The sequence below is a fragment of the Camelus ferus genome, chromosome 15 (assembly GCF_009834535.1).
Source record: "Camelus ferus isolate YT-003-E chromosome 15, BCGSAC_Cfer_1.0, whole genome shotgun sequence".
NCBI lineage: Eukaryota > Metazoa > Chordata > Mammalia > Artiodactyla > Camelidae > Camelus > Camelus ferus.
The window spans coordinates 13,209,719-13,233,358 of NC_045710.1; the positions used below are offsets into that span (position 1 = coordinate 13,209,719).

Below are 23,640 nucleotides of genomic sequence, written 5' to 3' on the forward strand. Positions count from 1 at the left end.
CCTGGAGGTTGGTACGCTGTACATAGTTGCTACCGCCAGGTGGCACCCTGCTGTTCCGTGGGGCACAAAGGTGGTTTCAAAGCCCCTGCCCCAGCCAGGACCTCAGCCCTTCAGATGCCTCAGGAGAATCTTGCTCCCAACAAGAAAGGCATTTCCTATGAGGGATCCGTCACCTTGGGCAGATTCCCTGCTCCGGAAGACATAATGGATGTGGGTATTGGCTGGGCCAAGTCCTGGGAATGTGTGTAAACCACATAGCCCCTGCAGTGGAGGTGACACCTGACTGGGGGCGAGGAGGCCCCAGGAGATGCAGAGCCAGGGGAACCTCTCTGAGCCTCGCTCCCCCTTGTGTGTACCTACAACAGGTGCCAGGTATCCTTGAAAAGCAACCTGCCCATGGTATCTGAAAGCCAGGCCCCTGGGCAGTGGATGTGGGAGCGCTGGCTGGGGGCCCTCCTAGAGGTAGGACCCAGCATTACCCAGTAATCCTTGACCAGCCTGGTTTAATCTGCCCACCTCTTTCCTATACAGTATATAGATGGCTGACTTCAGAAGACAGGTTCAAAACCCAGCTGTGAACCACATCACAGCCTTCCCCCTCCCCTGTGGTCCATTGAGATCCTGGAGACAGGAGTGGCACTACCTTACCTTGCCCACCTGGGAGGCCCCCTGCCTTTTTCAGTTTCCCCCCACTTGGGAGCCTCCCACTTAGGCTCCCAGCACGAGCTCCCCCACACAGGCCTCTTCTGCCGGGCTTCTCCTCCGCTCCATCCAGGGTGGTGAGGCCTGCTGAGCTGTTCTCAGCCATGCCAGTGACTGGCTTGTTTTCTAGTTGGGAGCTCTACATGGGACACCAGTGCCTGAGCCCTGGGCCAGGACCCCTTGGTGGAATCTTCCACACAGGTAAGCCGCCCCGTCTGCTACTGGCCGCAAAACTCTTTTCCCCAGGGGTGCTCTATGAGGTGGGTCCTGAGAGTGGTCAAGTTGGGGGCTGAGAAGGGTGAGGAGGAGTTGGGCAGGCGCTGCTCAGGGGCCACCAGTCACAAAGGAGTGTGTTGTCATATCGGACCCAAGAAGTGGCCACAATCTGAAGGCTGCTTCTCAGCAGCAGGACACAGGCTTGAGCCATCTCTCTCCTGGTGCTCTCATGGAGAGAAGGTCCCGGGTCTCCAAGGCGAGCCAGCAGCAGAGTTCATGAGGAATGGCCTGCATTTTGGTGCCTGGCCTGCTAACCCTTAGACCTGGGAACAAATGGCTTCCAGATCCCGGGCCCGCAGGCAAGCAGGAAACTCTTAGCAGCCCGGGCCCATCAGGCGTCAGTTGCTACATTTGCCTTTTGTGGTGAGGACTGCCAGGCCTGAGCTTCTGGTGAGGAAGCTGAACCCAGCTTGGAGAGTAGACAGGGACGGGATCTTTCCCTCCAGAGAATACGAGCCCCCTTTGAGGTGACTCTGAAGAAGATGGACACATTAAAGAGTCTAGAAACCTTCTCACACATGGAGGGTGTGACTTCATTAGTGGGTGGACAGGCTTCTGTCTGCACCCACGGGGTCTCCTGCTGGGTGCTTCCAGGGGGTTCCTTGGCCTCCAACAGCCTTGTGTCCTGTTCAACCCTTGTGTCCTGCTCTCTGCACTGCCTCATTCCACCCTCCAGCCCTGCCTTAGGCCTCCTGCTGGCTCTACTCTAAAGCCATTGCATCTGCTTCTGACCCAAGTATCAAAGGCCTTGAGCATCTGTGGACACTCGGTGGAATCCCTTTCCAGACTTGCCAGTTTCTCTATTCCTCTGTGGAAGACAAATGAGATGGTCATGGCTCCAGCTCACCCCATATCACCTCCATATCTTCTTCATGGAAGTGATCCCGTCTCTTCCTGTGTGACTTCTCAGGCTTCAGAGCCCATTTCAATTACTACCTCCCCCACAAGCCTTTCTGCTTCCTCCTTCCCTCTCCCCCAACCCTCCTTCCTTTAAACTCTTGTAATCAGAGTCGTAACCACATTCGAGCTTGGACTGGTAATTTGTCCTTTATTACGTATCCTTATTTTCCCCTCTAAATGGATTTCCTTGAAGGCAGGGCCCACGATCTTTGCCGCTGGTGGTATTCAGGCTTGGCATTCAACTCCTAAAATGTATGTGAAAATGAGTAAATTCTGATTTTGTCCACTCTTGTCCGAGGTTAAAGCTTTGCTGCAACCACTCAGGTGAAGAAACACCACCCACAGTGGGCAGGCCTGGGGACGGGCCAAGCAAGAAAGCTGTTCTGCCACCAGGAGATGGCTCGGAGGTGTCACAGGCCCAGGTTAGAGGGCGGTGAGTAGTTGGGGGACTGAGGGAGAACTTTCCTTGAGTAGCACCCTCACTCAGCTGGGCCTAGGGGGGCTTCCAGGAAGAGCCCCGAGATGCAGACAAGGGGACCGAAAGGTAAGGGTATTCTGGGGGGTTTCTGGGGGAAGGAGGGCAGAGAAGAAAACCCCCCATGAGAACATCAGCTGCTTCCCTCCCCGAAATGAGCCCCTCACTGAGCTCTGCAGTGGGGAAATGGCCGCTGAGTCAGCCGTCGGGGGCGGTGTTCTTCAGGTGGGAGCTGATAAGCGCTGCAGGCGCCACAGCAGAATTCCTCCCGGACAAGCGCTGGATGGCAGTGTCACCAGAATTTGATGGCAGCCCACAGTGGAACATCACTGCAGATGGCAAGGACCTCAGCTAGACACTAAGAGGGCAGAACCAGAACCCCAATCCAACCAGAGGTACTGGCCCAAGATTCTATAAGGACACCTCATGTGCCAGAGCAAGACCCCTAAAGTCAGGGACCCAGTCTCCCAGGGGACCGTCATGTCACCTGAGCTACCAGCCTTCTGTGCCGTTTCTCAGTCGGGATCTTCCCCTGACTTCCCAGCAGTTCCCTCCACCGCCGTGCAGGCTTCCTTGTGGGTAACAGTGGGCCAGGATGGGTGAAGGCAGATGCTGGTGACGCGAGGTTTCTCCGGAGTGCCTCACAGCTTGCTTGTCTCCACATCCCTCTGGCAGCTGCAGAAAAGAAACTAACCTGTTGGAGGGAGACTTTTACCCTATTTCCCAGAGCGAAGGAGTCCTGTAGCCGCCACTGGTCAAGAGGCTGGTGGGGAAACATGTGGCCTCTGCCCCCGAAGAGGTGACCTCTCAGTGAACCAGAAAGGGCCAAACAGGGATCTAGGCTCCCGGTTACAGGGATGGTTGATGGACAATGAGCAAAGCCCCTGGGAGTCCCAGGCCCTGAGGACCTCATCAGTTTCTTTGAAGAGACTGGGCTCACACATACTGCTTGGTGACTTGGCATCGGCGTCCAGAGGGCAAGTCCCACCAGTGGTAACTAGTAACTCAGATTAAGTGTGGTCGGAGGCAGCCTGGCATCAGCTGGACCTCTGCCTGATCCTCTGCTTAGCCAGCTATTAGCTGTGTGACCTGCACCAGTCATTTCCCATTTCCTACTTTCTCCTGCAGAATGAGGACCTGAACCTCCTTCAGGTCATTGAAGACTTTCAAAGTGGTAGTAAAGTATCTAATTCATAGACTTCCTATTAGGGAGTCTCCACTGTCCTCCACTTCTGTTCTCATGTGTCTACACTGCCTGACCCCTGTGCACCTACACTAGGACCCTAGAAGGCCCTGTCCAGGCCAGTGCCCTTTGGAGGAGAGAAGACGAGATGAGATGCCTCCTACTGTGCTGTCTAGTGATGACACTGAGAAGTGCTGCCCATGAACATCTTCAACTTTCCCCTCCATTGCTCCAAAGGAGCCTAACCTTCTGAGAGCTGCCTGAAGCCCTGACCAACCCGTGAACTCACCTTTCTGCAGAGCTCTCTGAACAGCACTGTGCATCCCACGGCAACCTCTCAGCTGGGCCCATTTTGTTCTCTCAGCCCAAGGAACTCTCCCTTGAAGAGGGCTTGCATGCAGATCTGGGTGAGTTCTAAGGACTCTGGCCAAAACCCCCTGGCTCTCACCCACCAAGCTTGTCTAGTGTCTGGCTATGCTAATTGCCAAGCATTTTATGAGACATTTAACAAGTCTGGTTATCCTTGTAGAAGAAGGAGGTCCTGGAAGAAAGTCCACATGAGCCGAGAGAGCTTAGTCTTCCTGCCTCAGTGACAGCTCAGCCCCACATGCGCCTTGAACTCGGGCCAGGAAAGTCTGCTTTAACCATATGGCCTGGGTTCAGTGCCTCTGGGGACTATGTGCCTGTTAGCCAGAAAGTCAAGATCTGAGAGGGAACTTCAGAACTCATGTCACCTGCTAACCCTAAGAGCCTGCCTTCTTCCTCAGAGGGCAGCACCCAAAGGTCCTGGCCATAGTCCTGGCCAGCTGCTTTCTTGTCACAACGGTGGCCATTGTGCTGGCATTACCCAGGATGACCTGTAAGTCATTCTATGGATCCATAGCGGATCCACATGTAATAAACAGCTTTAACTAAGCACACATCAGCCCCAGTGTCCTGTCAGTAGGGTTCCCGTTCAGGGATCTTCAGGTATCAGCCCCTTCCTTCAACAAGGGAGAATGCTCAGCGCTCTACTTCGGAGGCCCTCCAAGCTTGTTGCCTTAGAATTTGTTTTACAACATGAGATGAATGACCTCAGCCCTATTGTCTGGTTTCCTGTCAGCAAAGAAGAAATGTTAGGGACAAGAGCAGTTGTCACTAAAGTCCAAAGTCCTTTAGGGGAGGAGAAAGCTGCTAGAAACGACGTTCTCCGGAAGCACTTTTCAACAGCTCCGGTTGTTTTGTCGCCACTTTCTCACGTGTCTGCCTAACCTGTTAGGAGCAGTCGCGGCCTCCGTGGCAGAACCCGCGAAGCCCAGCTGCCCACTTCCCCACGTAATGTTTTCCAGTGATGACGACTTGACCATCTTCACCCCCAGGGACCAACATGAACTCAGCTGTGGGAGTTCACAGAGCGCAGTCTGACCTTGGAGAAAATCTTTGGCGCAACTCTGTCTTCCTCCACGTGTGATCTAACGGCCTTAGATGCAGGCCTCTGGTCGTGGGCCCGGCCTTGGCCAGTCCCGCAACAGTCTCTGAGGAGGGCGGTAAGAATGTCTCCTTGGGGCCCAACTACAGAGCTTGTCTCCTTTCCAGATTGTGCTGTAATGGACAGGGCTCTCAACTCAGCCTGTTCTCTCCTTCCTGGCCCACGTAATGGTCTCAGAAGAGCAATGTTTCTCACTATAAAAATGGGTGGTCCCTCCTGTTAACCTAGCTGAACATCATGGGTTGGTTAGCCGTAAGGGCTGAGGAGGGCCGAGTGGAGTGTCGCTCTTGGCCTTGGTGGTAAAGAGCCCTGGCCGCAGAGTCCCTGCGGGGGCCGGACCCCAGCTGGACCACAAAGGCTTCAAGTTGCTGGCTTCTCCCCACTGAGGCCCCCAGTTCATTATCAGGCTTTTAGAAACACCAAGAGCACCAAAGAAAAGGAAGAACAGAGTTTAAGTGCAAGGATTGGCTGACATCAAGGAGACCCTTAAAGGGCCCTAAGCCTCCAGGTTTTGCATGAAAGCACTGACTAAAACTTGAACTGCTTTGAAAAGCAAAAGGCCCTAAGTAGTGGGTATAAACTGACGGGCCTAAGTGTTCAGAGAAGGGATGACAGCCCTGAGGAGAGTGAGAAAGGCTTCAGGAAGGAAGCAGCAATCCAGAGCCTTCTTGATGGGAAGGGGCTCTAAGCTTGAAGAGCAGTGGGGGTAACGTGCCCGTGGTGCCCACGGTGGCTATGAGACAGGGCTATTCCAGTCGGACTATTGGGAGGGAGAGGAAAAGCTTATCCCCCCCACTGCTGGTGCCCCTTCTGTGTGGGCAGTGACACCCAACGGCTCTCCTCCCTCACCCATCCCTCCCTCTCTCCCTCCCTGACCTCAGGTAGAGTGACTCCCCAGATTAGTGGATGAGGAACCAAGCTCCTCCCTTTCCTTCCTCTCCTGGGAGGAGCCTAAGTTCCCGAGTCTCTGTTTCTCTTCTTTCCTCCTGGCCATAAGTATTCCGGGGGGAGAGGGGGCAGCAGCAGCAACCCCTATCCTCCCCATCACGTGGCAGTGCAGCGGGGAATAGATAAACTGCTCTCATTCTAAGTCATCACTGTTGGAAAAGTGTTCCGCTCTCTGTAAGTGACATCCTCCAACCCAGTTCTTCTCCCAAAGAAGCCCAGCATTCCCTCCAAACGGGCCTGTCTGCACTGCCAGTTGGTCCAAACCCCAGTGCTGTTTGCTGGGCCCCTCAAGACTCCAGCAAGTCTGAGCTGGGGAGAGCCAGCAGGGAGAGGCGGCTCCCACACTCTCCCCCTCCCCAAGCCTGCGCCTCAGGCTCATTCTTGCATCCTATGAACTTGTATCCCTAAAATAAAGTCCCTTTTGACTGAAGTTGATTCTGAATGAGTTTTTGATCCTCACACCTACATTTGTCCCAAGGTGAAAACAGCAGGGATTGGCTTCCCCAATGGCTGAGCCATTTGTCTTCCTGTTGTTTGTCCACCTCTGTCTGAGCTGATGTACAGCCAGGCAGACAGCGCCTCCTGTTGGCCAGTGCTCCACAGTACAACGCAGCAGGACAGGAGCTGGTGGAGCAGCAGCAGGCTGGGGCTGTGGACCCTCCAGTCCAGAAGCAGGAGCCAGCCTGCTGCCCTGGTGCCAGGGGCCCATCAGCTGAGCAAGACCGGCCTGACTCAGGCCCTGTGGGGCCAGAGTGGCTCCTGTCAAGATGCCTGTGGTCTAGGGAGCAAAAAGAGGGAGAGCCAGGTTTACCCCAGACTGAGGGGTTTCCTGGGATGCTAGACTTCTGGTCTCAAAGCCAAGAAAGTCCTGGGCAAACCAGGGCAAGCTGGTCACCCTATAGGGAGCTCAGGTGTGAGGGCAAGGAAAGACCTGGACTCTCTAGGAGCTTTGACTCCAGCCTAATTTAAGTCAGGACTCATCCCTTTTGGTGAAATAGAAATAAATGCCAATTTTGATGGGCTATCATGAGGCTTGAAGAGATATCATGAGAATTCAGGGAGAACAGCAGGCATTTGCCTAAGGAGAAGGTTCTCTAACCAGTCCCTAGTCCCTGCCCCTCCTCCCAGCAGGTTGCTTCAGATTTGTGGGAATTAAGCTGCTTCTTCCCATACTTGCAAGTCAAATTATAACAGCACCAAAGGGGGTGGAAACACTGTTGCATCTACCAGCCCCTTCTCTCCTCTCCCAGAGTTCTTTGTGCCAGTGCCTTCCCTGCAGCCCCTCAGCTACAGCCACACAACTTACCTGCGCCTTGGGGCATCCTCTCTGCCTCTAGGGTGTGACTTGGGTGCCTTTATACATAACGCTTCTCTGTTCTCTGTTCTCTGGTTTCCAGGCCTTCGCACAGTTCATCCCAGGACTGGGCCTGTGGGGCTCCCGTTCTGGAAAACAGTCCTGGGCAAAGAATTGGATCTTGAAGCAGGTCTGGGTTTCGGGTCAGGATTCATGCAAATAAGTATAAACTGAGGTGAGTCACTAACCGGAGGTCACTCTTATTCTTAAACGGAAGGTTCGGAAGGGCTGATCCAGTCCTAGTTCTCTGGTTTACCAGCTGCATGACATTTACTCCAGAACCTTCTCCCGTTTGTCTACAATAAATGAATAGGCAGAGCACAAAGGAATTTTTAGGGCAGTGAAAATATTCTGTATCATATTATAATGGTGGATACATGTCACCACACATTTGTCCAAACCCACTGGAGGTACACAACCAAGAGTGAACCCTAAGATAAACTCTGGACTTTGGATGATTATGATATATCATCCTTGGTTAAAAAAAAAAAAAGGACCATTCTGGGCAGCGATACTGATAACGGGCAGGCTATGCATGTGTGAGGGTCGACAGTATACAGATAATCTCTGTAACTCCTCAGTTTTGTTTTTTGTTGAAAGCCTAATAAATAAATAAAAATAGAAGAGTAGATGATTTCTTCCAGCTCAAGTGTCATATGACTCTGATTAAAATTATATGCCCATTAAGCAATTCAAAAGGAATTATGTCTAGAAATTTGAAAGCTAGCAGCCAGCCTGAGGAGGAAGAGCACTTAAGGCAACATTCTGGGACATTCTGCTCCCCAGCCCAAGACTGCTGGCCGCGGAGTTAGTGGATGGTGAAGGAACACAGCAGTGTTTCATGAGAGCTCATGAGGAGGAGGCTATATGCTAGTCATGTCTGAGAATCCCTCTCGCTGGTAAGCCAGAGAGCTAGGCACTGCCACTTGCCCGGATGAAGGACTTGTTGATCCAGGAAAAGGAACAATGAGCCAGCACTGCTTTCTTTGCTCAATGGCAATAATGGCTTTTTCCACAGAGGAAAAGCCACGTAAAACGGTTGGAGACCGAGTTCTGGATCAGGTAAGGCCCTGACGCGATATTAACCCATTATGAAAACTACATGGTACCTACCCATGTGGTCTCTGATTTGAGAGAAGAAGCATAACACCTTCCCCTCTACCCCAAGAAACCTTAAACCCCTGAGAGACTCAGAGAACAAAGGGAAATCTCCCAGGACCCTCCCTTTCATCCTCTCCCTTCTCTCCAGCCCCCACGTGCTTGAACACTGGACAGTTACTCTGGACATCAGTCATCCCCCCATGCAGAGACCTCAGCCGCACAGACACACACAAACACTGTTCCTGGTCTCAGCGTCCCCAACTTGAAGGGAAAGACAAACAGCCAGGAAATGAAAGAGCATCATTAGATGATGGACGGAGTGACGTAGACAAGTGGTTCTCAAATCTGAGTGTGCTTCAGAGTCTCCGGGAGAAGGCAGGGTCCCCCACCCCACCCCCAGGGACTCAGTTCAGTAGGTCTGGTGTGGGGCTCACAGGTTGCATTCTGACAAGTTCCTAGGTGATGCTGGTGCTGGTGCTCTAGAAACCACACTCCAAGAACCAGCAATACGGACCCATGCTTCATACGGACCCGTGCTTCCCACACCTTTGTGTGCAGATGAAGCACAAGGGGAGCTCATGAAAATGTAAATTCTGATTCAGTAGGTCTGGCTTAGAACTTAGGGTCTGCACATCTAATGAGCTCCCAGGTGATGCCAGTGCTACTGGCCAGTGGACCATATTCAGTGGCAAAGGTGCTCTGTCTAGATCATAATGGAAAATGGAGAACAAGATGAGTTTGGGCTGATCTTGGCAGGGAAGGGTTAATGGTAGTTGTTGAGACTTGATGAATGGTAGGGTTTAAATCAACGAAGGAAAGAGCGTATTCTGGGAGAGAACACTGGGGAGAGAACAGGAGAGCAGAGGCAGGGAGGTGGGAGTGAGAATAACAGGGAAGAGCAGTGGCCCCTGGCCATTGTCACGCGCTGGCACCAGTGAGACGGAGGCTTGGGGTTCCATATGCAGGCGCCCCATTCCATTCACCCTTCACCCCACCCTCCGATCCAAGAGGCTGCTCCTATTCCATTAAGTCTACGGGCAGCTGCTGTTCATAATGGAAATGATTATCGTTCTGCTGGACCCACCGACAGCTCCCAATCCTGCTGGCTCAGCCAACTTGGATGGCGTCTCACCTGGCTTGTTGTTTGGCAGCCTGAAGGGCCTCCCACTTTTCTTTTCCATTCTCAAGCCAGAGGAGCCTCTGTCCTCCAAGAGCCGAGTATCTCAAAGGCACATGGGGAGGCAATGAACTTCTCAGCAGGAGGCCAGGGCATGTTTTGCAGGGAGCTTAGTCACTGCCCTTCTCCTAGTTCAGTCAGGGTCGTGAACAAAGAAGGAAAGTAGAGCCCTCTCTTTCCTCCCCTCCTCTGGAAATCTTTTGTCTATAGGCTTGTCCTCACAAAATGTTCACCCCTTTTCCCACAGAGCTGCATTTTGTGGGTGCCAGAACACGAAGGCGTCTGTGTAAAAGGCTTGTCATTCGGAAACTGAACTAACATTTCCTGGGTACCTAGTTTCCCGGGGCTGCCATAAAAGTACCACAAACCGGGTGGCTTCTAAGAAAAGAAGCTAATCTCTCACAGCTCCGGACACTAGAAGTCTGAAATCAAGATGTCAGCAGGGCTCTGCTCCTGCCAGGGGCTCCTTCCTTGCCTCTTTCAGTTCCAGGAGCCCCAGGCTAATGGCAGCATCACTCCATCTCTGCCTCCATCGTCACATGGCTTCCTCCTCTGCATCTGTATCCAAATTCTCTTCTTATAAGGACACCAGTCATATTGGCTTAAGGGCCCACCCCACTCCAGCATAACCTCGCCTGAGCTAATTATGTCTTTATAACCCCAAATAGGGTCACGTTCTAAGCTACTGGTGCTTAAGACTTCAGCATATCTTTGGCGGGGAGGTACACAATTCAACACATGACCCCATGACAGGCACCTGTTACAAAGTCATATTAAAACATGAAGTCCTTGTGGAATCTGAGCTTGTCTTTTAGACAGCTTTCTTCCTCTAAATTAAACTAGAACTGTGACCTATTGTCAATAAAATGAAAACAACTATAATTCAGGCCCTTCCTCAAAATCAGCAGAGAAACAAGGGGACAAACAATTGTCCGCCTCACAACTAACAGCCAGGACTGAATCTGCAAGATCCACACAGCAAGTTAATTAGCAGATTATGGTAACTAATTCATGTACCCATTGGACAGAGTCGAGGCCCTTCTGTCTGCCAGACACTGTTCTAGATGCTAACGATACAGGAGGAAACAAGAGAGGCAGAAACCTCCGCCGTGGGACAGCTTACCTCCCCGGGAGGAGAAGACAGGCAGACAAAATTAAAATGTGATATGGATGGAGAGAGGAAATCAGGGAGAGGAGGAGTCAGATTTGGATTTGCATTTTAAACGAGATGGTCAGAGAAGAGCCACAAGGAGGTAACAGACCAGCAAAGGCCTGAAGGACAGGAGGGCTCAGCCTTGGGGTGACAGAGGAAGCAGCAGGTACAAAGCTCCTCAACGGGAGCTTTTGTGAGAACTCTGCTTCTCACGGACTGATGTCCCACTGCCACTGTGTGCTTTCAAACCCTCCCGGCACAAGTGTGTGTTTAACTCAAGAACCACCAGGATGGGAAGAGAGCCTTTGAGGAACTGAGTAGTTGTGGTCAAGGAGGAAGGAGTTTGGGACTAAAGTCACTAGGTTAAAACCAAAACTGGTTAATGTCCTCCAGGGCAATAAAACCAGAACCTTTGGGGTTATCGTTTCTACCACAATCATCTGCATCTTCCCTGGAGAAAAATCTGCAAGTTAACGTGAAATTCAAGAAATCTTCAATTTCACAGAGTCTGGGCCCTAAAGACAAATATCATATGATATCACTTACATGTGGAATCTAAAAAAAAAAAAATGATACAGATTTTATTTACAAACCAAAAAAAGACTCATGAACATAAAAAACAAACTATAGTTACCAAAAGGGAAAAGGTGGGGGAGGGATAAATTAGCAGTTTGGGATTAAAAGATACACATAGCACAGGGAATTATATTCAATTTCTTATAATAACATATAATGGAAAAAAATCTGGAAAATACATATATGTATGTGTATATATGTAACTGAAATGCTTTGCTGTACACCTGAAACTAACATTGTAAATCAACTACATTTCAGTAAGAAATAAAATTTTTTTTAAATAAAGAAAAAAATGCTAACCCTTCCTTCCCCCCACAAAGAGAGTAATTAGGAAATCAAAGAAAGATGCAGTCCTGAAGAACTGAAAGTCGTGGGTGGGTCTGTCAGGCTGTGCTCAGCACAAGATTGAAAGGATATGCAATCCCCCTTTTGCCTTCTTTATAAATGTTGGACACTTTTTCTTAACATAAGATACAAATTTACATATTGGCAGCCGTGGCTTTCAATTTTCCAAATGGAGTTTGCTCTCAGTATTAATCTGCTTTTCACCATCTTTTGTGTCTGTTTTCAATCAGGCAGGAAGATTACCAACAAGCAATTCCAGAATTATAATAAATGTTCCATTATAAAAACTAAAAATATTTTTATATTGTTTTGGTACTTACTTTGATGAGCACTAAAACATTTTATGAGCAATTTAAATTTTGTATCAGGACACACAAAAAAAAATCTATTTTTCTGTTTTGAGTTGATGCCAGCAACAAAAAAATCAATTGACACTAATTGCAGTTGTGAACGTTTATATGTATTTTGGATGTAACTTTGGGCATGTTACTGAATTTCTTAGCCTGTTTCCTCCTCTGAAAAATAAGACCTTCATCACGTCAGTGCTGCACGTTTGCTGACACACAGAGCTGGGAGGACCTGCTGGGCTCTGATCCGTGCTGTTAAATGCATATTCATAGGTCATAACTGCTGCTTTTAGGGGCTTCCTTGTAGGTTTCTTCTTTTTATCATGTTTTTTGCTATGTGGATGTGTCCTTCTATCTTCTTGTGATTTTAACAAGTAAAATTACAGTTTTTAATCTTATCAATTGCTTTGTTTTTCAAAAAAAGGGGGTTTTAATTATATTTTTCATCTTTCTTTCCTAAAGAATGAAATGGTGTTTTTGAAGTCCCTTTAACATTAGAGGTGAAATTCTACAAGCCTCAGTCTCTCTCAGTCTCCCTTCTCTCTCACCAAACACCATGTTTAACTGGAATCCCTTTTCCATCACTTAGTGTCACATTTTTGAGGAATGTAAGAAACACCACAACGTGCATTTCTTTAGCAGCTGTTAAAATTACACACTTAGCTCATGTCCCAGCAGTTTCATTAACCAGGCTCTTGGAACATTATTTACCATATGTTTGTCAATAATTAGTTTTTTTAAGATAACAATCTGTTTACTCAAACACATTTAATAAGCGTGCTGTACGTGAAAGTTCCACTTCACAGCTGCAGGGCAGACACGTACCTCCTGTTTACTCCACACAAGTTTCTAGTCAGAGAAGATCACATTGGCCAAATTGGAATCATGCTACTTACTTGGATGGAACCAAAGAGGCGGCAGTTCTCAGGACTCTTCCATCTGTGCTGTGCGTGTGCTGTTAGGTGTTCTGAAACACGCTCACATTTCGCCTTAAATTTGCCAGGGTGTGTTTTTCTGTTATAACTTCATTAAGTGCAGTGTGCGTGCAAAAAGAGCAGGAGACCCACAAAGCTTAAAAAACTGGTTTTAAGACTAGTACAGAAACTCTGAATATACTTTAAAACCATTGAATTGTACACTTTGTATACCAATGAAGCTGTTTTCTTATGGCACAGAAAGAAAAAAAAAGAGAGAAAGGAAGCATTAATGTCGTTACAGTATATGTAACTGTTGTAATTTCAAGTTATTACTTATTATAAACTTGTTCTTATCACCCAATTGATATATTTTTCTATCTGTGAAAAGTATTTGGGTCTCGGCTAAAATGGGCTTCAAAATGGTAGAATTTTTTTTTTCATTTCCATGGCTTTTCACTTAGCTGAGGCATTCAAGAACAAATTAAAGTTGTTAAGCAAGATTTAATTATGTGAAACTTAGAGTTAAATGTTGAAGGGGGACTAGACTCGGCAGAGATGAAGATACTGAGATGAGTAGCAGTGTAAATGCTGAACTGATTTGGGCCGGGTGGCAAGGTTAAGCTATATCATCCCCATCGAGAAAGACTAAAACTGGAAAAACGGCAGAAGGCTGAGACCATGTATATACAGCGTTGGGAGGGTCGAGAGGCCAGTGAGAGATGGAAAAGCCAGGAAAAACCTAGAAAAGGGCAAACAGATAAGGACTAAAAGCTGACCTGGAAATCTCATTTGCCATCTACCGTAGTTCGCGATCATAAAGAAGGTCCACATGCTGACTCAGTTCCAGATTTCAGAAAAAAACCAAATAGCTCCATGCTTCAGAGCTCAAAGTCATTTTCTAAGCTCAAAAGTAATTTATATCCATTTATTCTCTCTTACCTTACTTTATAAAAGACAAACTTTGTAACAAACCACAATTTTTTGCCTTGTTTGCACAGAGAAAAACTGGAAAGCAATATAGTTTGGGCACTCTTCTAGCAGAAGAGTTCTACAAATACTGAAATGTGGGAAATATGAACACTAGCAAACAGCAAGTAATGTCTTTTTTAAAAGGCACGTAGCAAAGGTATTATTAACCAACCAGAAGTTTAGAATCTGAATGTGTAATGGCTAAAGTTTTGAAGAAAAATGAGGACAACATATTATACTTTATTTATTTCCAGTAACTTGAGAAGCACCTGGGCTCCAAATCAGTAAGTGCTGGTTCTTGCCCTTCAGTGTCTTTGTTTTTCTAATGAAGAAATATTGAATAATAAAATCCCATAAATCAACATTTTTAACAAGGTTTTTTTTTTTTTTCATATTACATCTTATCCCAATCAAGTGTAAAGAAAAGAGAATATGAGCCAAGAGGAAATAAAGTTATTGAAGCATTTTTTAAGGATTTGATTTTCTGGGTAGATTGGCTTAAGCTCTCCCAAAGTCTACAGACTTTGCTTTAATTTTTTTTTTTTTTAAGTTTTCTTAAGAAGGATTTTTCTACATTTTAATGCAGCTTTATAAATTCTTTTAAAGACATTTCCAACACATAGAAAGATAAGTCATCTGGAAAATGTGAATCATTCCAGAAATACAGAGACTTTTAGTTTCCTTTCAAACTTGACTTTCTTTTAATATTCATTCACCTGCAGCCCAAATTCTCCATGCATTTTGCCAGATATTAGTTATGAACTACAAACGAGGCAATTACTTCCTCTGCTTTATGAGGTCACTTAAACTCGAGACAAAAACAAAAACATGGTGAATGCATCTGGGACCACAGTGGTTACTCTGAGCTCTCCTCTGGAGACACTGGGCAAACACGCTCTTTTCTCCTGATGAGGGCAATTTCCACCCCAGAACAGTTTTTCCACCGCAATTATACACCAGTTTGGGAGATCCCAAGATGCAGGATCTGTATCTTATCAAGCCAAACATCAACAATAAAAACACATACATACAAAAAAATTCTAGATGAGACACAGCCGGCTCTGGCTTGTTTTCCCTTCAAATTCTTCCCAGTTCTTGAAAGCTTCATCACAGCCTTATCATTCGTTGGCAGCACCCAAATAAAACAGATTTTTTTAAGCCTTATATTTACTAAGTGCTTTTTGTCAGTTCCTAACCTCACTAAGCAGCCCCATCCCACTTGCAAAATGTTATAGAGCGTTTGAACGGTGCTTGGCTTACAGTGAGTAATCAGTTAATGCTGAGGATAGCAGTCGTTATTGTCAGTATCCAGAGACAGAAAACTATGTTCCACATTTAAACCTTAACCTACCCTATCAGTGGTTACTAGAGAAAAGCAACTGGAAGTTGAATTATTTCTAACTGCTCTCAAGTAAGACATATATTTATTTTTAAGACCAAATGTTACATCTCTCTAGCTTAGCTATACAAAATAGGTTTGCTCTCAAAGTGGATGCCATGGGGAGAAAATGGGCAGGGGACTACTGCAGATTAAAAGAACTCCAAGAGACTTAATAAAATGCCTAGGGATGGTATAGCTCAAGTGGTAGAGTGCATACTGAGCATGCACAGGGTTCTGGGTTCAATCCCCAGTACTACCTCTAAAAATAAATAACTAGGTAAACCTAATTACCTCTCCCACTCCAAACAAATAAAAACAAAATGCCATGTAACTTGACTGTCTCCAGATCCAGAAATAAAAATCTACACATTTTGGAAACAATTGGGGAATTTGAATATGGGAGGGGTATGGGTGATATTACAGAATTATTAATTTTACTAGATATTATAATGGTGTGGCTATAAAGAAGGCTGTCTCTATCCTTAGAAAATGCAGGCTGAAATATTTAGGTGTAAAGTATTGTGATATCTGCAACTTACTTCCAAACAGTTCAGCAAAAAGTTATATATTCAAATTTAGAGAAAAAGCAAATATGATACAATGTTAACAACTGATGAATCTAAGTGTGTTTTTAAGTGTTTACTGTATTATACTTCCAATTTTCTGTAGAGGTAAAAATATTTAAATAAAAAGTTGGGAATAAAAAATAGCAAAAAAATAGTTTTACTGAAGAGAACACCACACATTTCTTTAAATATTTTACCGTAATAATATACAATTATACATTGTTATTACTCGTTTACACTTTATAAAAAGCATACCTGCTCAATAGTTACTCAACTTGAAAGTAACTACCTTACGTACATTATTTAACTTTCAGTGCTGATGCAGGAATGTCTTTATCTTAAATATGAATCAAAATAGCTTAACACCAATGTGAAACTACAGACAATGAGATGCCAGGTGTAGGGATCATGAATTATTATTCCAATTAAGTTAAAATTTTTTCAATATTTTTCAATAATTTCTTCTTTGCTTTTCTTCTTTGTCTAGAATAGTCTGTTTTAAGCTCAAAACAGCATCTTGAAATCCAGGATTTAAGTCTAATACTTTCTTGAAATCTTCCAAAGCATCATCAAAGTATCCTGTACCAGAACCCAAAAAATGGAAAAGAGAAAAAAACCTGAGTATTTCTATATATTATTCACAGCAAAGTTTGGGTACACATACTTCTGCTTTTACATTCACAGGCCTTCAACCACTCTTACTAAAGGAATTTTTTCTTCTTAATAAAGATATAAGAATGTGTGGATCAAAGTAATTTCGCATACTCTTACAGAATTAAAATTAGTTATAGGTTTACATCCTGGGATTTAACAGGTAAATACCTTAAGTCATCACAAAATTTCAACAAAATTGTATCACCTATTTGATATAATTACAGTAAAATTAAGAAACAGGAAAGCAATATTCTTTTTAACACTTTAAATGAGAAACAGCCCCAACTGTCCCTTTAATCCGAGGATCTAAAAATCCCTTGGCTTTATATTGCCTCCTGTGCCTTCGAAGATTTTAACTCAGAAAAGTTTCACAGGGGATCATCGGCATTACCCTCATGTTGCAGCTGGGAATACACAGACACAAAGCAATGGGGTCATTCTCACTCCGGCGCCAATTCCCACCCCAGTGCTCCACTGTGGTCTGTAACATCTATCCAATGACTAAAAACATTCAGGTACGCTTCCTTTGTTCCAGGCTCTAAACCTGAATTTCACATAACTTTCACACTCAGTGATTACTACTTTAGTTTTACAACATTTGAGAGTTCTCAATTCACAGAATATAGTCAAGGACAAAAGGGGGAAAAAGTTTCTTACCCAGCCTATATAAGATCAACCCTCTGTTGTAATAGGGAACTTCAAAACTGGGTTGGACGTCTATGGCAGATGTGTAGTCATCCATGGCTTCATAAAAATCAACCCTCAAGTACTTGATTTGCCCCCTGTTGTTATATGCAGTAGCCAAATCCTCAGGGCGGCATTTGCTTTAAACAAAAAGTTCACATTAAAAACGTGTTACCACATTCCTCGTTTCCACTTTCATTCTCTTTGGGGTCTTGTCAAACTTCATAGCCTATAACATGCAGATCTACACTAAAAAACCAAGCGGAAGAAACAAGGTGCAAAGAAATAAAGCAGTGGAATCAATTTTTGTTTAATTCCGCAATCTGCTTTTGCAGGGTTACAGCACCACAACGTTTATCTGAAAAGCACACTCATTTTATCATGTGTTCAAAGCCCTCGTTCATTGTCAACTTGTTTTGCTGAATGCAATATTAAAATGATCGTTTATTTTCTAAGCACATGCCAGTGGGGCAAAGAAGACAAATCAGAATTAAACAGAGCAAGGAGGGAAAGCCAGCCCACAGTTCAAGTCTGTCTCAAGATGAATCGTCAATTTTATTCTCAAATTTTTAAGTGAAAACAATGAGATTTGAAGTCATTTCCACCAGTGAAGAAACGGAGGTTAACTGTAGGTGAAAACTCAACACGCCAATCCCCAGGGAGTGCCCTCCCTCCAGCCTTAACAAGTATTCTCCCCAAGGCCAGACTGGCTTCCTGCTGTAGAGTATTAAGGCTCCGGTCCACTCTGGGGGTCCTGTGTGTAGAACCGGCTCTCCATCTGAGGGCTGCAGAGCTTTGGGTGAGCAACTTTCCTGGGAGGAGTCAGATACTCAGGCAGCTCTGACCAGCCACCAGCTCAACAGGACACGGACACACACACACACACACACTCCCACACACACCAGCCAACCCCTGCTGGACAAATCATCTGCACAAAGAACATCAATGGTCTCTGCTCCATGTCAGAGATGGTTCTGTTTTCTTTTCTTTTTTTTCCAAAGGGATTCTCAAATTTGAACCAAACAGAGAAGATGCAGGCTAAGCTTCTCTGTCATTCTTTGTTATGCTCCAGAGCATGAAGTCTAGTTCTTAGAAAATATTTGTGACAGCCATCAGTGTTATTAAATGTTACTCCTCTTAACATCTTGATCCTTGGGCTCTCAGACAGAGACTTGTTACTATTGCTGCCAGAAGGGGAACTCACAGCCTAGGGGGTCTCCTTCAAACCTAATTTTCCAAACAATGGAGAGGAACCACTGCAACTTCAGAGAATTTCTCTTTCTGTGCACTAGGACTGGGAGAGGGGGTACATGGACACTTCTGGTTGCCACTAGCACCACCGTTAAAACCTAAAAATCAAGAGGAAACACTCCGTCATCTATCTCTGCTATGATATTAGCTGAACTGCTGCCCAGTAAAGTGTCTTTAAGAAAAATGCAGGGGGTGGAGGGTGGGAAGGGATAGACTGGGATTTCAAAATTGTAGAATAGATAAACAAGATTACACTGTAAAGCACAGGGAAATATACACAAAATGTTATGATAACTCACAGAGTAAAAAATGTGACAATGAGTGTGTATATGTCCATGAATGACTGAAAAATTGTGCTGAACACTGGAATTTGACACAACATTGTAAAATGATTATAAATCAATAAAAAATGTTAAAAATAAATAAATAAAATAAAATAAAGTATCTAACAAAGAAAAATGCAGCCTCGGGACCTAATAAGGTTTTAGCCATTAAATTTCTAAGCTTCAAAACTTTGTTATAAATATCTTATTATCAGAGGATCATCGAATGTTTGATTGAGAATTAGATCTCATTATAACAAATTCTAAAAGCCTACTCTCCTTATGGAAATTGTTTCGTAGTTTAAAGATGTGGGCTAAGAGTTAAAGCGTAATTTTTTAATTCTGAAATTTTTGCAACGGTATATTTATTTTCATGGAATGTAACCAAGTTAACTGATCCAAGCATAGATTTTTTTTTTTGCACTTGCTAATTTTAGCAAAGAAGAAAATATTTGGAAATTAGGTTTATGGCTAAGACTGCAATTTTGGATATTAAAAGAAAATGTTATAGACCATTCAGAGCAGCAGGCATGCAAATATTCCAGACACTGTTTCAAAATAATTCAATGATCCATTATTTTAAAAATAAACTTAAACTCTAAAAGATATATGTAAGGAAGAAAGTTGAAATAACAGAATTCAGTTTAAATCCATGAGCTCCTAGAAGAATTTCAGAACTGTAAGAAAATTAGAAGGTTCATACAGCCATGCTGAGCAACCTTCTACTAAACCACAGCAGATTTTCTTTCCTACGCTGTTAAGGAGCAGAATTATATTTGGCAAGCAACAAATTTGTGATTTTAGGCTGAGATGTACAAAGGAACAAGACTAGATGGGATCACCCTTCCCCCCTCCCAAAAAAAAAGGAAAAAAAAAGACTAGATGGCATCAATAGATCTGTTGGTGATAAACACTTTTTGAAACTTGCTAGTTAAGTCTAAAAATTACAACAAACTAGCAAATTTAACAAAAAAGAGGCAGACTCAACAAAAATAAAAAACAAACTAGTGGTTACCAGTAGGGAGAGGGAAGGAGGGAGGGAGAGTACAGAGGTAGAGGGTAAAGAAGTACAAAGTATTAGGTATAAAATAAGCTACAAGGATATACTGTACAACATGGGGAAGATAGTCAATATTTTATAATAACTATAAATGGAGTATAACCTTTAAAAATTGTGAATCACTATATTGTACACCTGTAACATATAATAATGTACATGCAACTATACATCAATAAAAAATTTTACAAATTTTTAAAAACCTACTAGATAAATCTATTCTCAGAGCTTGAAACAAGGATAGAAAACTGCATTTTCTATGTTTCCTAACGTTTGGAGGGTTGGTGGTATCACCTTATTGCTTGTTCCAAAACTTCTATTAACTATTATTCTGGTATATTGCTGAAATGAGAAAGCCATTTAGTTTTTCTGATTTAATTACAACTGAGTTTAACAAACAGGAGAAGAATCTCAAGTTTCATACAAATAAAACAAGCTGGCATCCTGCCAAGAAAAAGCAAGTCCTTGACAGGAGAGGAGGCAGGTAAACAACTCAAAACTGTTACCAAAAAACAGCTGGTCATTCAACTGTTTTCTGTTCTTTATCTTCTCATCCTGGACCACTCAACACCACCAAGAACAAAGTCAAAACTTCGAGTACAACAAATGGTACACATTCGGGCATAAGTCCAAGATGCTTTGGGAGAGCAGGTATTAGCAGGTGAGGTTGCTAACACCAGGAAAAGACATTACACACTCTCTGATGGAAGTACACATTACCACCTTTAATAGTATTTTCACCTTAATTCTGGATCTGAATTGGATCAAACCTCAAGGTTTAACTACCAAAGCACAAGCAATGTAGAAGATATTAAAAATCAGGGGGATGAATTCAACAAATCAAAATATGGGAAACTCTCAGGACACATGACTCGGTTGCCTCACCAAATAAACTGCAAGGGGAAAAAAAATGGAGGGCCTTACATATATTGAGCCTTGATGTGCATCCCGACGTGAACCAACTGCTAAAAACAAACCAAACAAAACCACCATTATTGCTCAATAAGAAAACTCCAAAACTGGATATTTGACATTAGGAATTATGTGATAATGATATTGTGTTTAGGTCTTTTTAAGAATCCTTAGTATCTAAAAATGGATTCTGAAACATCCATGGGATAAATACTACGATGCCCTGATGATGCTTAAGCCCAGGGATGGTTACCTGGAGGTTCATTCTATTATTTCCATATATTTAAGGTTCTTTTCACAAGTGAAAAAGAAAACACCTGCTGTGACGCTGTGGCTGTGGCTATGGTAGCACTCGCCGGCCCTCACCAGGTCCTGGCTACCTCTCCTTTTAAAATGACAAAGAAAAGTCCTATCGGCTCTAAGGCTCTGGATCACAGTAACGTGGAAGAGGGACACTCGAAGTGAAAGGCAGCGGGGGCCGCGGGGGCCTGACACCGCAGGACCGCCCCTTCGCTGCCTTTCTGGAATGTCAAATATCTGGCCGCTACGTCCTTGCCGCCGGTGAGGTCATGCGGCCGAGAAACCGGACTGAACAAGCCCTGCCTCCCACCTTGCCCAGACCCCGCTGTCCCCAGTTCTCGCGATAGTTACCTCCCGGGCGCCGCTCCCACGGAGGCTGCACAGGCGCACTGGTGAATGTAAGCGGAGTACAGCTCCTCGGCCTCCGCGTATTCTCCCTTCTCGAAGTGAGCCTGGGCAATGGCTAGGGTTGCGTGGCTTTCTTGTCCTTGCTGCCCCTCCATAGCGTTCGGAGGCCTTGCTTTCCGTGTAGAAATGGGGTTGATCTCTGAGCGATTAGAGGCGGGACCACAAAGCCACTTCCGCACTCCGGAATTTAACTTGACGGCAAAACCTCGGCGCTAGCAAAGGGGGAAGTTTGTGTTTTCTGAGGACCCGTCGACTCGCGAGATCAGCGACAGTGCCGGCGGAGAACTTGGGCGCTCCCGGAAAGCTTGGGCAGACAGATCCTTGTGAAATGGAGTTCTCGTTACTGCTGGTCTCGCCTGGCTCGTTTCCAGAAAAGCAGTAGATCGATACTTCCACACTGGTTACCAGGTCCGCGGGCAGATGTTGCAAGGAGCTTGCCCTTTGTTACACGAATGGCGGGGGTGCGGCGGCTGACTCCCGGAAGCGGAAAGACCTTGGTTTGCTTTATGAATGGCTAAATGCCCCCCGGATTTATCGTAGCGCTTTTCCGATTCCTGCGTCCACTCCCTAGAGGCTGGCTTCAGTAGGCTATAGGTTACACTGAGACACTTTGTGTCTAAATCTCGTGAGCTTAGTTGTCCTGTGGTCCTGAGTCTTATTTCAAAACTCCAAGATTCTAGACTGCAAACTTCTCAACCTTTTCGAACCTCTAGAATAGTGTAAGGATCAACTGAAAAGTATTTTGTGTTGATAGTCTGTGGGTGACAATGTTAGTTTACTTCCCTGGCCCTTTATACCAAAGGGAAACCCATGCAGTAATTTGTTAAGTACAATATGTTTAATTCAAGTAAAAATTATGTAAAATGAACACTCCATAGAGATTAAAAAACAATTCCACTTAAAATAGCATCAAAAAGAATAAAATACTTAGGAAATAACTTAACCAAGGAGGTGAAAGGCTTGTATAATGAAAACTACAAAACACTGATGAAAGAAATTAAAGCCACAGACACCCCATGTTATGCTAAAGCAATCAACAAATTCAGTGAAATCCCTATCAAAATCTCAATGATGTTTTTACAGAAATATAAAAATTCTCCCTAAAAAAAAAAAAACAAAAAAAACAAACAAACAAAAAAAACTTCCTAAAAGTCGTAGGAATTACAAGGGATCCCAAATAGCCAAAGTAATCTTGAAAAAGAACAAAGTTGGAGGACTCACACTTCCTGATTCAAAACTTACTAAAGCTACAGAAATCAAAACAGTGTGGTATTGGCATAAGGGCAGTATTTTCGATAAATGGTGCTGGGAAAACTATATCTACATGCAAAAGAATGAAGTTGGGGCTAAATACCATATTTTAAAAATTAGCTCAAAATTAATTAAAGACCTAAATGTAAGAGCTAAAAATAAAATATTCTTAGAAGAAAACATAAATCAAAAGCTTCATGACATTGGATTTGGTGGTGATTTCCTGGATATGACACCAAAGGGACAGGCAACATAAGAAAAAAATAGACAACTTTATGAAAATTAAAACTTTTGTGCATCAGAAGACTATCAACAGAGTAAATAACCCACAGAATGAAAGACTATACCTGCAAATCATATATCTGATAAGGGGAGGGCCCTGCCCTGCAACTGAAGTGCTGGGGCTGCCTCTCCCCAACTCTCTGGCCCATTTTCCACACAGTCCACTTGCACTTGGTGCTTTGCCTGCGGGGTGGCATCATCAAGCCTTCCCTCAGCCAGCTCACCTAGAAATACAGCTACAAGATGATCTACCTAAAGTGTCATGCTCGCCCACAGCCCCAAGCTGTATCTGCCTCAAGAAGTATGGCCACAACAACCTGTGCCCCACAAACAAAATCAAGTAAGACTCCTCCGCAGGCTCCTCCTTCCCCTGCAGGTCAGCCTCCTGCCTGAGCTTCATGGCTGTAACGTTTCCCTGTTGTTGACTGGGACAGGAAAAGTAATTAATTTAAAAAACTTTAAATTATGTGTACACACACACACATTAATACATATATTTTTCCAGAATATACAGAGAACTTCTAGAAGTCAGATTTTCCAGAACAAGTGTACTACTTTACATTTCCACCAGCAATGTACGAGGGTCTCAATTGCTCCATATCTTTATCATTTGTCAGTTTCAATTCTAGCTTTTATAGTGGGTGTGTAGATGTATCTCATTTTTGTCTAAATTCCTCTCA

At 44.6% G+C, this 23,640-nt stretch overlaps 1 protein-coding gene across 5 annotated transcripts; it reads right to left on the reverse strand.

The window, feature by feature from the left end:
* Window positions 1-2,006: 2,006 nt before the first annotated feature.
* Window positions 2,007-22,674, reverse strand: TTC32 (tetratricopeptide repeat domain 32). Of its 5 annotated transcripts, none has more exons than XR_004326165.1 (5): window positions 21,371-21,507; window positions 7,495-7,602; window positions 7,259-7,408; window positions 2,841-3,028; window positions 2,007-2,123 (listed from the first exon to the last, which is right to left on the reverse strand). XR_004326165.1 is itself a non-coding variant. In XM_006191388.3 (3 exons), the coding sequence occupies exons 1-3, from the start codon at window positions 21,520-21,522 to the stop codon at window positions 16,290-16,292; spliced, it is 447 nt and encodes a 148-aa protein (XP_006191450.1). In that variant the 5' UTR covers window positions 21,523-22,674; the 3' UTR covers window positions 14,123-16,289. The 5 variants fall into 5 exon arrangements, 1 of the variants encoding a protein (XP_006191450.1); XR_004326164.1 differs by having other exon boundaries at window positions 2,007-2,682; XR_004326163.1 differs by adding an exon at window positions 12,902-13,028 and having other exon boundaries at window positions 2,007-3,028; window positions 21,371-21,493.
* Window positions 22,675-23,640: the final 966 nt, after the last annotated feature.

Excerpts from the sequence above, each read along its gene's own strand:
- TTC32 (XM_006191388.3), bottom strand. The coding sequence starts at position 21,522 with ATGGAGGGGCAGCAAGGACAAGAAAGCCACGCAACCCTAGCCATTGCC. Across the intron at positions 17,317-21,370 it reads GTGGGAGCGGCGCCCGGGAG|CAAATGCCGCCCTGAGGATT; the intron begins GTAACTATCGCG and ends TTTTGTTTAAAG. Across the intron at positions 16,418-17,149 it reads GTTGATCTTATATAGGCTGG|GATACTTTGATGATGCTTTG; the intron begins GTAAGAAACTTT and ends GTTCTGGTACAG.